The sequence below is a fragment of the Rhinatrema bivittatum genome, chromosome 3 (assembly GCF_901001135.1).
Source record: "Rhinatrema bivittatum chromosome 3, aRhiBiv1.1, whole genome shotgun sequence".
Classification (NCBI taxonomy): domain Eukaryota; kingdom Metazoa; phylum Chordata; class Amphibia; order Gymnophiona; family Rhinatrematidae; genus Rhinatrema; species Rhinatrema bivittatum.
The window spans coordinates 48,105,659-48,119,594 of record NC_042617.1 but is presented as its reverse complement, the minus strand read 5'-3'; the positions used below and the strand labels follow the sequence as shown (position 1 = coordinate 48,119,594).

Genomic DNA, 13,936 nt, shown 5'->3' with positions numbered 1-13,936 from the left:
CCGCAGTGTCAGCAGTCACAAAAAGACCACAATCCCGATAGCAGGTGCTGCCACTCTGAAAAATGTTCAGGACTGCAAATTGGAGGTTCAGCTCAAGTGGATGTTTGAGGTGTCAGCACTAGGTCTCCACACTGCGGTCTGTGCCAGCCTAATGCAGTGCTCTTGTTTATGTTGGATCCAGAAGCCATAGGAGCAGACGTCCTTGGGAATGCCATCCCCTTCCCAAGCAGCTCGTCTTGAGGCGGGAGTCGTCTATGTGGCAGATGCTTTGTATGATCTAGTGCGCACCACTGTGTGGAGCATGGTTTCAGCAGTGGCAGCGAGACGGCTTTTGTGACTGCGTAATTGGTAAGCAGATATATCGTCCAAATCGCAGTTCTGTAACCTGCCCTTTTAAAGGCAAACTTCTGTTTGGGAAGGACCTCTATCAGCTTATAAAATCCTGGGGAAAAACAAAAGGCAACAGGCTACCAGAGGATAAGAAAATGATGAAGAAGCCATTTTCCTCCCGACCCCTGAGGAAATTTCGTTCCAGGAAGGCCCCGGGACCTCAGTGTTGAGGCAGTCCTTGGGTATACAGCAGTCCTTTCTGGGTTCAGGGAAGCCTTCTAGAGGCAGGACCGCTCAGGGAGCTGGTGGAAGCAAAACTTCCCAATGTAGTCAGGCCGGTCCATTCCTCGCAGTCGATTGGAGGCAGGGTGTCTCGCTTTTACTAGTAGTGGACCAAGATCACCTCCGATCAATGGGTTCTGGAGGTTGTCAGGGAAGGTTACGCCTTAGTTCTTGCCTGCTCAGGCAGGTCTTTCTGGAGTCGCACTGTCTTTCCCGAAACAAGTGTATGGTGATAGAAGAGACACTTCAAAGATTGATAAGCCTAGAGGCTATAGTACCGGTTCCGCTATCCGAACAAGGGCAGGGAAGGTACTCCATTTATTTTGTAGTTCCAAAAAAGGAGGGACCTTTCGTCCCACATTGGACCTGCAAAAGGTGAATCTGAGTTTAAAGGTGCCACGCTTCCAGATGGAGGTGTTGCTACCGTGATGTTGGTGGTCCGAAAAGGAGAGTTTTGGTCATCTCTGGATCTCACCGAGGCCTACCTGCACATCCCCATTCAGCAGGACCTCCAGAGGTTTTTCCGGTTCAAGGTGCTGGATCAGCATTTTCAGTTTCAGGCCCTTCCCTTCAGGCTAGCCACTGCTCTTCGAACCTTCATGAATGTGATGATGGTGGTAGCGGCGGCCCTGAGAAGGGAGAGAGTATTGGTGCACATCTCTGTCTGGACGACTGGCTCATCCGAGCGAAGACATAAGAGTGCCCGCGTTCAGTGCACAAAGTGAGGTCTCTGCTGGAATTGCAGGGCTGGCTCATCAATCTGGCAAAGAGGTCACCTGGTGCCTTCTCAGTCCTTGGAGTACTTGGGGGGCCTGATTCGATACTCAGCAGGGCAGAGTGTTCCTCAACCAACAGGGTGGTCAAGCTTTAGGGTCAGATAACTTGCTTGCCCCACCTCCCTGTCCCAAAGGTCTGGGATTACTTGCAAATCCTGGGCTCAATGGCCTCAACGTTGGAGCTAGTTCCTTGAGCGTTCGCTCATATATGTGCCTGTTGCAGAAAGCGATATTATCCCAATGGAACCTCCTGTCGTATCAGTACTTTCTTCCCTTGTCTTTTCTGAGAGAGGCCAGGTCCAGCCTAGCGTGGTGGATGTTGGGGAGCAATTTGGAGAAAGGAATGCCCCTCAAAGTCCCAGAGTTGAGTGGTGGTCATCACGGATGCCAATCTTAGGAGCTGGGGAGCAGTGTGTCTAGGCAGGTTGGCTCTGGTTGGTGTTGGAGCAGACCTGTTCCATCAATCGATTGGAAACGCGGGCGGTGCACAGGGCCCTCCAAGTGCTTCTGCCTTTGGTCCACGGTTGGATGGTGAGAGTGTTTTCGGACAATGCGACAATGGTAGCATACATTAACCGCCAAGGTTAATGTATGCTACCCATGGTGCCTTGCGAGGTCCAGCTCTTGTTTGTGTGGGCGGAGCTTCATCTCGAGGGCAGAGTGGCCTCCCACATCGCAGGAGTGAACAATGTACAAACGGACTATCTCAGCTGACAAAAGTTGGATCCTGGGGCGTGGGAACTATCCCCGGAAGCCTGGAATCACATTTGTTCCCATTGAGGGACCCCCTCAGCTGGACCTCATGGCGACACGGGCCAATGCCAAGAAGGGAAATGTTCTTCAGTCGCGGGCGGGAGACCGGGGCAGTGGGCTTCGATGCGCTAGTGTGCCTGTGACCGACAGGGATCCTTCTCTACGTTTTCCCTCCGTAGCCCCTCATAGTGCAGGTGCTCAGGCATATATAGACCCATCCAGGTTTGGTGGTTCTGGTGGCACCAGAGTAGCCATGACGTCCATGGTTCGCCAATCTGGTACATCTCACAGTGGACTGGCCTCTGTGGCTGGCTCACTTGCAGGTGTTGCTTCGCCAAGGACCAATATTTTCGGATCGGGCGGATCACTTCTGTCTCGCAGCCTGGCTTTTGAGAGGCAGAGATTGTGCCTGAAGGTTTATTTGAAGCCGGTTATTGCTGTCCTCCTTCAGGCTATACGTCCTGCTACTTCCAATACTTATTCTAGAGCAGGGCTTCTCAAACCTGTCCTGGGGACCACACAGCCAGTCGGGTTTTAGGATATCCACAATGAATGTGCATGAGATAAATTTGATATACTGAGTCTCCATGATATGCAAATGTATCTCATGCATATTCATTGTGGATATCCTGAAAATCCGACTGGCTGTGAGGTCCCCAGGACAGGTTTGGGAAGCCCTGTTCTAGAGTATGGACGGTTTTTGAGTTCTGATGTGGTCAACAGATTTTAGATCCGCTGCTGGTTTGTCCCGCACATTTTGTCCTTTTTGAAGCAGGGCTTGTCCAAAGGTTTGGCTTATAGCTCACTTTGGGTCCAGGTCTCTGCCCTGGGTTGTCTCAGAGAGAAGATACAGGGCAAGCCTTTGGCCTCTCATCCTGACGTCGTGCGTTTCCTGAAGGGCGTTAAGCATCTGCGTCCTCCTCTACGGAATGGGTGCCCGGAGTGGAATCTCAGTTTGGTGTTGTGGTTTCTCTATGAGGCTCCCTTTGAAACTTTGGGTCGCGCTTCTTTGAAGGCTGATGAGTCAGATGAACTGAACCAAATCACTGTGGGCCTGGAAGATGTAGTAGGCCAGATTGACAAACTAAAGAGTATCAAATCACCTGGACCGGATGGTATACATCCTAGGGTTCTGAAGGAACTAAAAAATGAAATTTCAGATCTATTAGTTAAAATTTCTAACCTATCTTTAAAATCATCCATTGTACTTGAAGACTGGAGGGTGGCCAATGTAACACCAATATTTAAAAAGGGTTCCAGGGGCGATCCGGGAAACTATAGACCAGTGAGCCTGACCTCAGTGCTGGGAAAAATAGTGGAAACTACTCAAAATCAAAATCACAGAGTATATAGAAAGACATGATTTAATGGAACACAGTTAACATGGATTTACCCAAGGGAAGTCTTGCCTCACAAATCTGCTTCATTTTTTTTTTAAAGGGGTTAATAAACATGTGGATAAAGGTGAACCGGTAGATGTAGTGTATTTGGATTTTCAGAAGGCATTTGACAAAGTCCCTCATGGGAGGCTTCTAAGAAAACTAAAAAGTCATGGGATAGGAGGTGATGTCCTTTCGTGGATTACAATCTGGTTAAAAGACAGGAAACAGAATAGGATTAAATGGTCAATTTTCTCAGTGGAAAAGGGTAAACAGTGGAGTGCCTCAGGGATCTGTACTTGGACCGGTGCTTTTCATTATATTTATAAATGATCTGGAAAGGAATACGACGAGTGAGGTTATAAAATTTGCAGATGATACAAAATTATTCAGAGTAGTTAAATCACAAGCGGATTGTGAATCATTGCAGGAGGACCTTGTGAGACTGGAAGATTGGGCATCCAAATGGCAGGTGAAATTTAATGTGGACAAGTGCAAGGTGTTGCCTATAGGGAAAAATAACCCTTGCTGTAGTTACACGATGTTAGGTTCCATATTAGGAGCTCCCAGCCAGGAAAAAGATCTGGGCATCATAGTGAATAATACTTTGAAATAGTCTGCTCGATGTGCTGCAGCAGTTAAAAAAGCAAACAATGTTAGGAATTATTAAGAAGGGAATGGTTAACAAAACAGAAAATGTCATAATGCCTCTGTTTCGCTCCATGGTGTGATCGCACCTTGAATACTATGTACAATTCTGGTCGCCGCATCTCAAAGATATAGTTGCAATGGAGAAGGTACAGAGAAGGGCCACCAAAATGATAAAAGGGATGAAACAGCTCTCCTATGAGGAAAGGCTGAAGAGGTTAGGGCTGTTCAGCTTGGAGAAGAGACAGCTGAGGGGGGGATATGATAGAGGTCTTGAACGAGTAGATATGAATCGGTTAGTTACACTTTTGGATAATAGAAGGACTAGGGGGCACTCCATGAAGTTAGCAAGTAGCACATTTAAGACTTATCGGAGAAAATTCTTTCACTCAATTCACAATTAAGCTCTGGAATTTGTTGCCAGAGGATGTGGTTGGTGCAGTTAGTGTAGCTGGGTTTAAAAAAGGTTTGGATAAGTTCTTGGAGGAAAAGTCCATTAACTGCTATTAATCAAGTTGACTTAGGGAATGGCCTCTGCTATTACTGGCATCAGTAACATGGGACCATCTTAGTGTTGGTATACTTGCCAGGTTCTTGTGGCCTGGTTTGTCCACTGTTGGAAATAGGATGCTGGGCTTGATGGACCCTTGGTCTGATCCAGCATGGCAATTTCTTATGTTCTTAAGGTCCTTACCTTGAAGACTGTCTTTTTGGTTGCCATTTGTTCGAACAGGCGAATTTCGGAATTACAAGCCCTTTCTTGCCGTGACCCTTTCTTGCGGATTTCTGTCAACAAGGTTTGTTTATGTATGGTGCCTTCTTTTCATCTTAAAGTGGTCTCTGCCTTTCATGTGAATCATAGTGGAGTTGCTGGGGTTTCCAGGCTGGTCTTGTGATCCTTCGATGGGTAAAGATCTTCATCTCTTGGATGTACTGCCCACCCTGTTGCTCAATTTGAAGGTCACAAATTCTTTCAGATGATCTGAACATCTGTTTGTTTTGTTAAGTGGAGCGAAGAAGGGGGAAAAAGCATTCAAAGCTTCTTTGGCCCGCTGGTTGAAAGAAACTATTAGCTTGGCCTATGTTTGTAAGGGCCACGCGGTTCCAGTAGGTCTTTAAGCTCATTCCAGTCGCGCTCAAGCGGCTTCATGGGCCGAGTGTCAGCAGGTGTCTCCCCAAGAGATATGTAGGGCCACTGTTTGGTCCTCCCTTCATACTTTTACTAGGCATTACTGATTGGATGTACGCATGCCGGAGGTGGCAGCGTTCAGTGAGAGTGTGCTGAGAGCGGGTCTTTCGGGTTCCCGCCTGGTATAGGGTTGCTTTGGTACATCCCACTTGTCTGGACTGATCTGTGGTATTACAAGAACGAAAATTAGCAGGTAAGAACCAATTTTCCTTTACATGCACAATCCCCCGGGCAGTTTTAAAAGTCCATCTAAGTACATAAAACCTTTTGAAAATTCATTTTAAAATGTATATAAGAGCCCCTGTCACAAAATTCTAGCTATTTTTATTTGGATCCAAAGAGATTGAACAAGATAACTGCTGCTCTTTGTCTTCACTATCTTTTGCATATGCAATGACTTGGAAGTAGATATTCAAAGACCTGCTGAGTGGGTAAGATAACTGCCTAATTTTAGCCGGTTATCTTTAGAAGAATATTCAGCTAAATCCAACCAACTAGGTTTTCAGCTGAAAATTCGTGTGGATCTAGCTGGTCAAAATTTGACCAGCTAGATTTATTGTGGCTGGATTCTCCAACTAAACTGTTTGCCTTTGCTAAAAAATCAAGTACTAGCTGGATAATTCTCTTTAAAAAAAAAAAAGAAACAGCACCCCCTTCACTCCCAACTCTTTAAATGTAAACAATACCCCTGGGGCCAGTTTCTCTCTTCCCACCTCCTACTCTTAAAATATGAAAAAAATATATCCCCTGCAGCCAAGATATAAGAATGTGGAGTGATGAAAAGGAAGCATTATAGTGAAAGTGTGCTGTGATGATGAAAGAATAGGAGGAGATGGTGGAATTGGGAGACAAAAAGAATAAAAGTATAGGAAAGAGAAAAATGAATTGGAGAGGTAAGTGTGGGGGCTGAAAGATGAGTGAGAAAAAATTGCAATGAAGGGAAGAAATAGAACCTGAAAAGAGGAAGATGGAGAGAAAAAGGGAGAGAGGAGGAAACAGCTCCGATCCCTGGTAGTAGCATTGGTAAGTGATTTGTGTGATGGTAGAAAGAGCACCTGGGTTGGTGACTCACACTCACCAAAAAATTAGAGGAAACATTCCTTCCAATCAGCATGGACTGTCATCTGACTGAATGCGAAAGCTGTCCCATAAATTGAGAACACTCTTAATAATGCTGTCTTTGGTGGAATTGCTAGCTTTCACACAACCTGTTTGGTTTGACTTTCACCTTCAGAGGTAATTCATGGTTTTCTTTTACAGATATGCAGAAATTTCCTTTGAGAATGAAGGACAATGACCTTCTGGTGACAGAACTCTATCATGACCCCTCAAATGATGCTATTACTGCTCTCAGTGTATACCTTACACCTAAAACAAGTTGGTATAACACATTTTTTCACTTTCACCTTTCTTTAAAGCTTATTGAGAAAAACATCTTGTAACAATGTTGGTTTCTTAAAAAAAGAAATAAAGATAATTTTATTTTTTCACTTTTCAGCAGCAGCAAAATATTACCACCATAGAAGACCCAGATAATTTTTTGTCTTTTAAATTCTGATCTAGATCAAATGGATGTAAATGTCACATAAAAATGGTTTATATCATATTTGGTTCTGAAGCAACAGAAAGCATTGAGTCACTTTGAGTTTATGGACACCTGTATTGCTGATGAGTGCTGGAACAATGAAGTTTTTTTGTTCAGAAATGTTGAAAGAGTTTTATCCCAGGACAAGCAGGATGCTAGTCCTCACATATGGGTGATGTCACTGACGGAGCTCTATTGCGAGAAAAACTTCTGTCAGTTTTTAGAAATTTTTGACTGGCACTGTGAGGCCACTGAGCATGCCCAGCATGCCATGATATTCTCTGCCACAGGGGTCTCACTCTAGTCTTCATTTTTCCGAAAAAATAGAACAACTTTTCCGTCTACAATTGATTCCTTCACCATCGACTTCATCGAAATCATCACCAGCAGGAGCTCTCAAGAAAATTTTGTTAAAGCGCCGACCGGACGGTTCGGGAGACAGATCCTCGCCAACACCGTCGACGGTATCGATACGTTCGGCAACGGAGGTAAGGCCTAGACATAAACATCGTCATTGGCATGCCTCGACATCACCGACCGTATCCTCCCATGAGGAACCGAGCGAAAAGCGGCCTAAGCACAAAGATACCTCGCTGTCGCCTAGGCCTCCCTCGGTAGAACCGGCTCCACTGCAGGTAATAATGTCTCCGCCTCCACCGGTGTCGAGCGTTCCCCCAGTACCACAAGACTTGACATTATTCATCAAAGAAGCGGTACTGCAGGCCATAAAGGAACACCTACCGGTGACTACACCGTTGCCGGCGATACCGCCGATGCTGGTGACGTCTTCCTTACCTCTGATGTCACCGATACCGGTACCGATGACCGATTTAGTTCCGGCGACGGCGCCGATGCCGGGTACCTTCCCTATGCCGCGGGAATCCCCGATGCCACGGACATCAAGTACTCCTACTACATCGATGCCGACATCGATGCCTCCTCTCGCTTCAGAGATTACATCGATACTAACTACATCCTCGGTTCAAATATCGGTGCCTATTGTCACTTCTGCACCGTCACATAAAAAACTGGAACATCGACGATGCCATCGAAACACACATCGAAATCCTCTACCATCGATGCCACACGCTTCATCGACGATGCTGCTTCCTCCTGGGGCCCCAGTATCATCAGAAGCAGCATTCTATTCCGTTATACAGAAGAAATACCAGGATTTATTGGACTCTTTGCCCTCAGATCTGCAAGAAGAGGACTCTTCTCCTCAGGATCCCCTACCAGGGCCCTCTGGTTTGATTCCTCCACCAAAAACTGTGATGAAACCACAGCACACTCCGGATTATGACACATGGAGTGATACTGCATCAGACACTTCTTCTGAAACCTTTATGTCTGATCCTTCACCACCACACCCTAGAAAACAATCCCCTCCAGAGGATCTTACCTTTTCTACCTTTGTGCAAGACATGGCTGACTCTATCCCTTTTAAGTTAGTCAGAGCAGGATCTCCGCCACCAAACTCTAGAGGTCTTACAATTTGTTGACCCTCCTAAACAAGTAATGGCAATACCTATACATGATGTCCTCCTACAACTACAACACCGACTGTGGGAACATCCCTGCTCTGTTCCCTCAGTAAACAAAAGGATGGACTCCACATACTTGGTTCAAGCCACGCCTGGCTATCAAAAATCACAGCTACCCCACAATTCGGTAGTTGTGGAATCTGCACAGAAAAAGGCTAAAAGGACAAGCGTTCACTCATCCAATCCTCCTGGAAAGGACAACAGGTTCTTAGATTCTCTATGCCGCAAGGTATTTCAAGGTGCAATGCTCAATTCTAGGATCTCATCCTATCAATTGTATATCACCCAATACCAGATAAACCTCTGGAAGCAAATGGAAGAATTTATTCCATCTCTTCCACAAGAATATAGAGAACCTGCACAAAGCATCATAAATAAAGCTTTTGAAGCTGGTAAACACGAAGTAAGAGCTACATACGATTCTTTCAAGACAGCTTCAAGGGTGGCAGCCTCAGGCATTAGTGCCAGAAGGTGGGCCTGGCTTAAGGCCTCAGACCTTAGGCCAGAGGTCCAAGATAAATTGGTGGACCTCCCCTGTACAGGGGACAGTTTATTTGGTACAAAGGTACAGGAAGCGGTGTCTCAGTTGAAAGAACATAATGAGCCCTTACGACACCTTTCCTCCCTTCCCCAGGACCCCACTACACATGCCACTCATAGACCTCAAAGGAGAGACATGAGACGACCCTATTACCGTCAAAAAAGATATTATCCTCCTGCGTCTAGGCCCAGGCAACCCAGAACCCAACAAAGAACACAATCACGTCAGCAAAGGACGACTAGGCCCCAACCTGCTACTCAGACAGGACCTGCAGCGGGCTTTTGAAAATCCATCCAGGGAACTCAGCCTCTCCACAAATCCTCGGCCAGAACTCCCCGTAGGAGGCAGATTATCCAAATTTTACCACAATTGGGTTACAATAACAAGGTATCAATGGGTTCTGTCCATAATATCTTGAGGATACCAACTCAACTTTCTCTCAACTCCCACAGAATTTCCACCAACTCAGGTTAATCTCAACAAACATCACATGTTTCAGTTACAAGTAGAATTGTCCACCCTTCTGAAATCCGGGGCTGTAGAACCGGTGCCCCGGTCTCAGCAAGGCAGAGGGTTCTATTCCCTGTATTTCCTCATTCCAAAGACAACCAGGGGCCTACGTCCCATCCTCGATCTCTGAAATCTCAACAAATTTCTCAAGAAAGAAAAGTTCAGGGTGGTATCCCTAGGCACCATGCTTCCTCATCTTCAAAAAGGGGATTGGCTTTGTTCTTTGGATCTCCAAGACGCTTACGCTCACATTCCAATATTCCCTCCTCATCGCAAGTACCTGCGCTTCATGGTGGGTCAGCAACATTTCCAATACAGAGTTTTGCCATTCGGACTTGACTCTGCTCCCAGAGTATTCACAAAATGTCTGGCAGTAGTAGCAGCACACTTGCACAAGCAAAGTGTCCATGTGTTTCCATACTTAGACGACTGGCTTATCAGAAGTCAATCTCTACAAGGTGCTCTAACTTCTCTCAATCAAACAATTACGGTTCTCCATTCGATGGGTTTTCTCATCAACTATCAAAAATCCCATCTTACTCCATCTCATCTTCTTCAATTCATAGGAGCAAAATTGAACATCATCCTCGCAAAGGCCTTTCTACCTGAAGATCGAGCAGAAACACTATCCCTATTGGCAAACTCGATTCAAACAAACAAGCAACATCTCATCAGTTTCTAACTTTACTAGGCCACGTGGCCTCCACAGTGCATGTCACTCCTACGGCAAGACTAGCTATGCGAGTAACTCAGTGGACTTTAAGATCACAATGGATCCAAGCCATTCAACCACTGCATTCTTCAATTCAAGTAACCCACCAGCTACGTTCATCTCTACTTTGGTGGGCAAACACGGACAATTTGCGCAAGGGCCTACCCTTCCAACAACCAGTCCCACAGATAATTTTAACTACAGATGCATCCACCTTGGGTTGGGGAGCTCACATAGACACACTCCAAACTCAGGGAACTTGGACAAAACTCGAAGCAACATTTCAAATCAATTTCCTGGAACTTCGAGCTATACGCTATGCGCTGCATGCGTTCAAGGACTGCCTTTCACACAAGACTGTTCTGATCCAAACGGATAACACAGTAGCCATGTGGTACATCAACAAACAGGGAGGTATGGGCTCGTATCTCCTTTGTCAAGAAGCTGCACAGATTTGGGGCTGGGACCTCAACCACGCAATGTTTCTCCGGGCAACTTATCTGGCAGGCATTCACAACGTAGTGGCGGATCGACTCAGTCGCCAGTTCCAACCACACGAATGGCAACCTCAGTAGCACACTATCATTCAGTACCAATTGCTGACATCTAAAAGCTGCAACATGGAGTTCTCTTCATACATTTGCAGCTCATTACTGCCTGGACAAGAAAGGATGACAAGATTCAGCCTTTGGACAATCTGTCTTAAAGAACTTATTTCCAGTATAATCCCAACTCCTTCCACATCCAACCTGCTGTGATTTCAAGCTGCCTCATTTTTTCCACCAGTTGTTGTGCCTGTTGCACAAGTTGTACGCTGTTGGTCCAAAACAAACATTTATTTTTATTATTTATTAAAGGCTTTTATATACCGACTTTCTTGATACAAATCAAATCAACTCGGTTTACATAGAACAAAGCAGTGACTATAACCAACCAATCAACAAGAGATAAATTAAAGGAGCATAAAGTTACATAATAACAAGGAAGCCTTAACTGGGAGTAGGAAAAAAAGAGGGGGAACAAGATAAAAGTACTAAATACAATGGAGTATGGGAGGGAGGCAAGGGGCCGACCTCATGATGACTTGTGAGCATAATTAGCGTTTGTTTATTTACATAAGTGATGAAACATGACACAGCCTGTAGCTTGCTAATCACCCATATGTGAGGACTATCATCCTGCTGATCCTGGGTTAAAGCAAAATTGCTTACCTGAAATAGGTGTTATCCCAGGACAGCAGGATGAAGTCCTCACGAAACCTACCCGCCATCCCGCGAAGTTGGGTCTGAAACGTTTCATTATTTTATTTTTTCGCTTACACTTACTGTTACAAACAAGACTGAAGGGAGACCCCTGTGGCTCGAGGGATAATGGCATGCTGGGCATGCTCAGTGGGCTCAGTGTGCCAGTCTAAAGTTTCTAGAAACTTTGACAGAAAGTTTTCCGTGATAGGGCTCCGTCCAGTGACATCACCCATACGTGAGGACTACATCCTGCTGTCTTGGGATAACACCTATTACAGATAAGCAATTTTGATTTTCATCAGTTGGTTTCTTTAGAATGATATTGTAATATGAAGAAAGACGGTAGTAAGCACCCTGCATTTTGTTGCAGAGTATGCAGTTATATAGATGGCCTTCTACATCTAAAACAGCTGATTCAGAATTACTCCTGCCATCAGATTATTTTAAGAACAAACCATAGGCATTTATAATAATTGAAAACAGAATAATTCACACAGATTACTAATTGATATAACTTTTATTATTCTCTGCGGTAATTTTTGTCCAGATTTTTAGTTCGCACAAAACATGAATTGTCATGCATTGTGAGCAATGCTAGAATTATATTGCATTGATAAAAGCCTCAGACAAATATGCTAAATATTTGTTGCACTGACATTGTTTGTGTGTAGTACATTTCTCTTCATTATGCAAAATTTGTTTTTGGATTTGTGCTCAGCCAGTTTATACTAAATCAGTCACCTGTACTGGATTAATCAATAATTCAGTCCTTGACAGGAAGACTTTTCTTTCTCTGTATAAGATTAATAACAGCATTTCTGTTAGTAGTTTATAGATTGTGTGTGCGCTTTTTTAGGTGTGAGTGGTAACTGGATTGAGATTGCTTATGGCACCAGTTCTGGAGCAGTGAGAGTGATTGTGCAGCACCCGGAAACTGTCGGATCTGGCCCCCAACTTTTCCAGACTTTCACAGTTCATCGAAGTCCAGTTACAAAGATAATGCTATCAGAGAAACATCTTGTATCAGGTAATCTTTTTGTATGTTTGTGTATGTTAATGTCTCTTCCTGTTCCTTCCTTCCTTCTCATTTTTTCTAGGACATATTGTAGAATTACAATGTGGTGCAGTACAAAAATCCCTCAAAACAGAAATTTAATTTAAGGACAATATGTGTTTCCAGCAACCTGTCAACCGTCTCAAATCTGCAAAATGCCAAAAAACAGTGAAAATGTTTAAAGGAAAATGTGTTAGACTAAAGGGGGGAGGGGTGGGGAAAGAAGATTTTATTTTATCTTGAAATGTGAGCATAAAGAGAAACAGCTTTAAGCTCAGTTATGGAATGTGAGTCATTTTCATTGACACTTATTTGACTAAAAACTGTTTTCATTCCTGAATAGGTGAGGGATAATGTAAAGTCAAAAATTAGATCAAAACTCTACAGTCGAAAAGAGTTATATTGCAGGGATAGGAAAGGCTTTCATCAGAAAGATGTCACTGTTTATAATTACCAGGCTAGAGGAAGATCTGATGTCTAGATAAAAAGTATAAAGGAGTCTTATGTCACTGTGGTATTTACAGATGGCTGACCTTATCCTTACCATGCTTTGAGTGTGTGCTTCATCAGGTAGCTTCTCTAAGAAAACAGCTTGCATTGTACTTTGAGGTGAAGATAGCGTTCTGGCAGCCTACATATATAAGCACACAGGCACTGAATATTAGTGGTTGCTGTAAAATGTTAACCTTGATTCTTTAAGTTGAGTATGTAGGTTTGACCCATTTAAATTTCCCAGGAAGCTACAGCAAACTATAATTCCCTGTAAGTACCCGGATCAGTCCAGAACTCCTGGGTTAATTCATCCCTGCCAGCAGATGGAGACAGATAAAGCTTCACTGACACTGCTTGAAAACCCCTGGTGCCACCTGCAGTAGCTCAGTATTTATCTGTCTCCAGCAGATGGCTGGTGCATTAACCTGCAGGGCTTTTTCTTTTACCCTGCTCCTTTTTTCTTTTTGGGTGAGCCTTCCTCCCAGGGGATTGGTTCCTTTAGGAACCATTCTCTGCTTGGTTGAAGTGGACTGGTCGAGGTCCAAGTTGTTCTGTGGAGTGTACATCTGGTGGTCCAGATCCCTCCCCTCACGAGGCTGGCTGTGCAGCTTGCAGCCCTTTTCTTTTTGGGACAGAGGTTTCTCTCCGGTTACTTCAGCAGCTGTTTTGAGCTGGACAGCTCCTTGCAGCTCTGGGAGAGAAGCACTGTTTTTTGTTAACTTTTAAAGTAAAAAAAAAAAAAAAAAAAGTTTTACACAGGAAGGAAGTAGGTTGAAGGTAAGGCCCTGGGGTGTCTTTCCCCTCTTGTTCCCCCCCTCCCCTTTGCCCCGGCCGGGTTGTTTTTTCGGCACTTTTCTTGGATTTGTTTGTTAATTTTACTTTGCTTACCGGCATGGT

The 13,936-nt window shown here is 44.6% G+C and overlaps 1 protein-coding gene across 1 annotated transcript in view; it reads left to right on the top strand.

The window, feature by feature from the left end:
* The window catches only part of KCTD3 (potassium channel tetramerization domain containing 3), a 355,533-nt gene that overhangs the window by 300,290 nt on the left and 41,307 nt on the right, over positions 1 to 13,936 (top strand). Inside the window, exons 12-13 of the mRNA XM_029593200.1 lie at positions 6,618 to 6,734; positions 12,350 to 12,520. Coding sequence (XP_029449060.1) covers positions 6,618 to 6,734; positions 12,350 to 12,520 — 288 coding nt within the window. The remainder of the gene's footprint in view (positions 1 to 6,617; positions 6,735 to 12,349; positions 12,521 to 13,936) is intronic.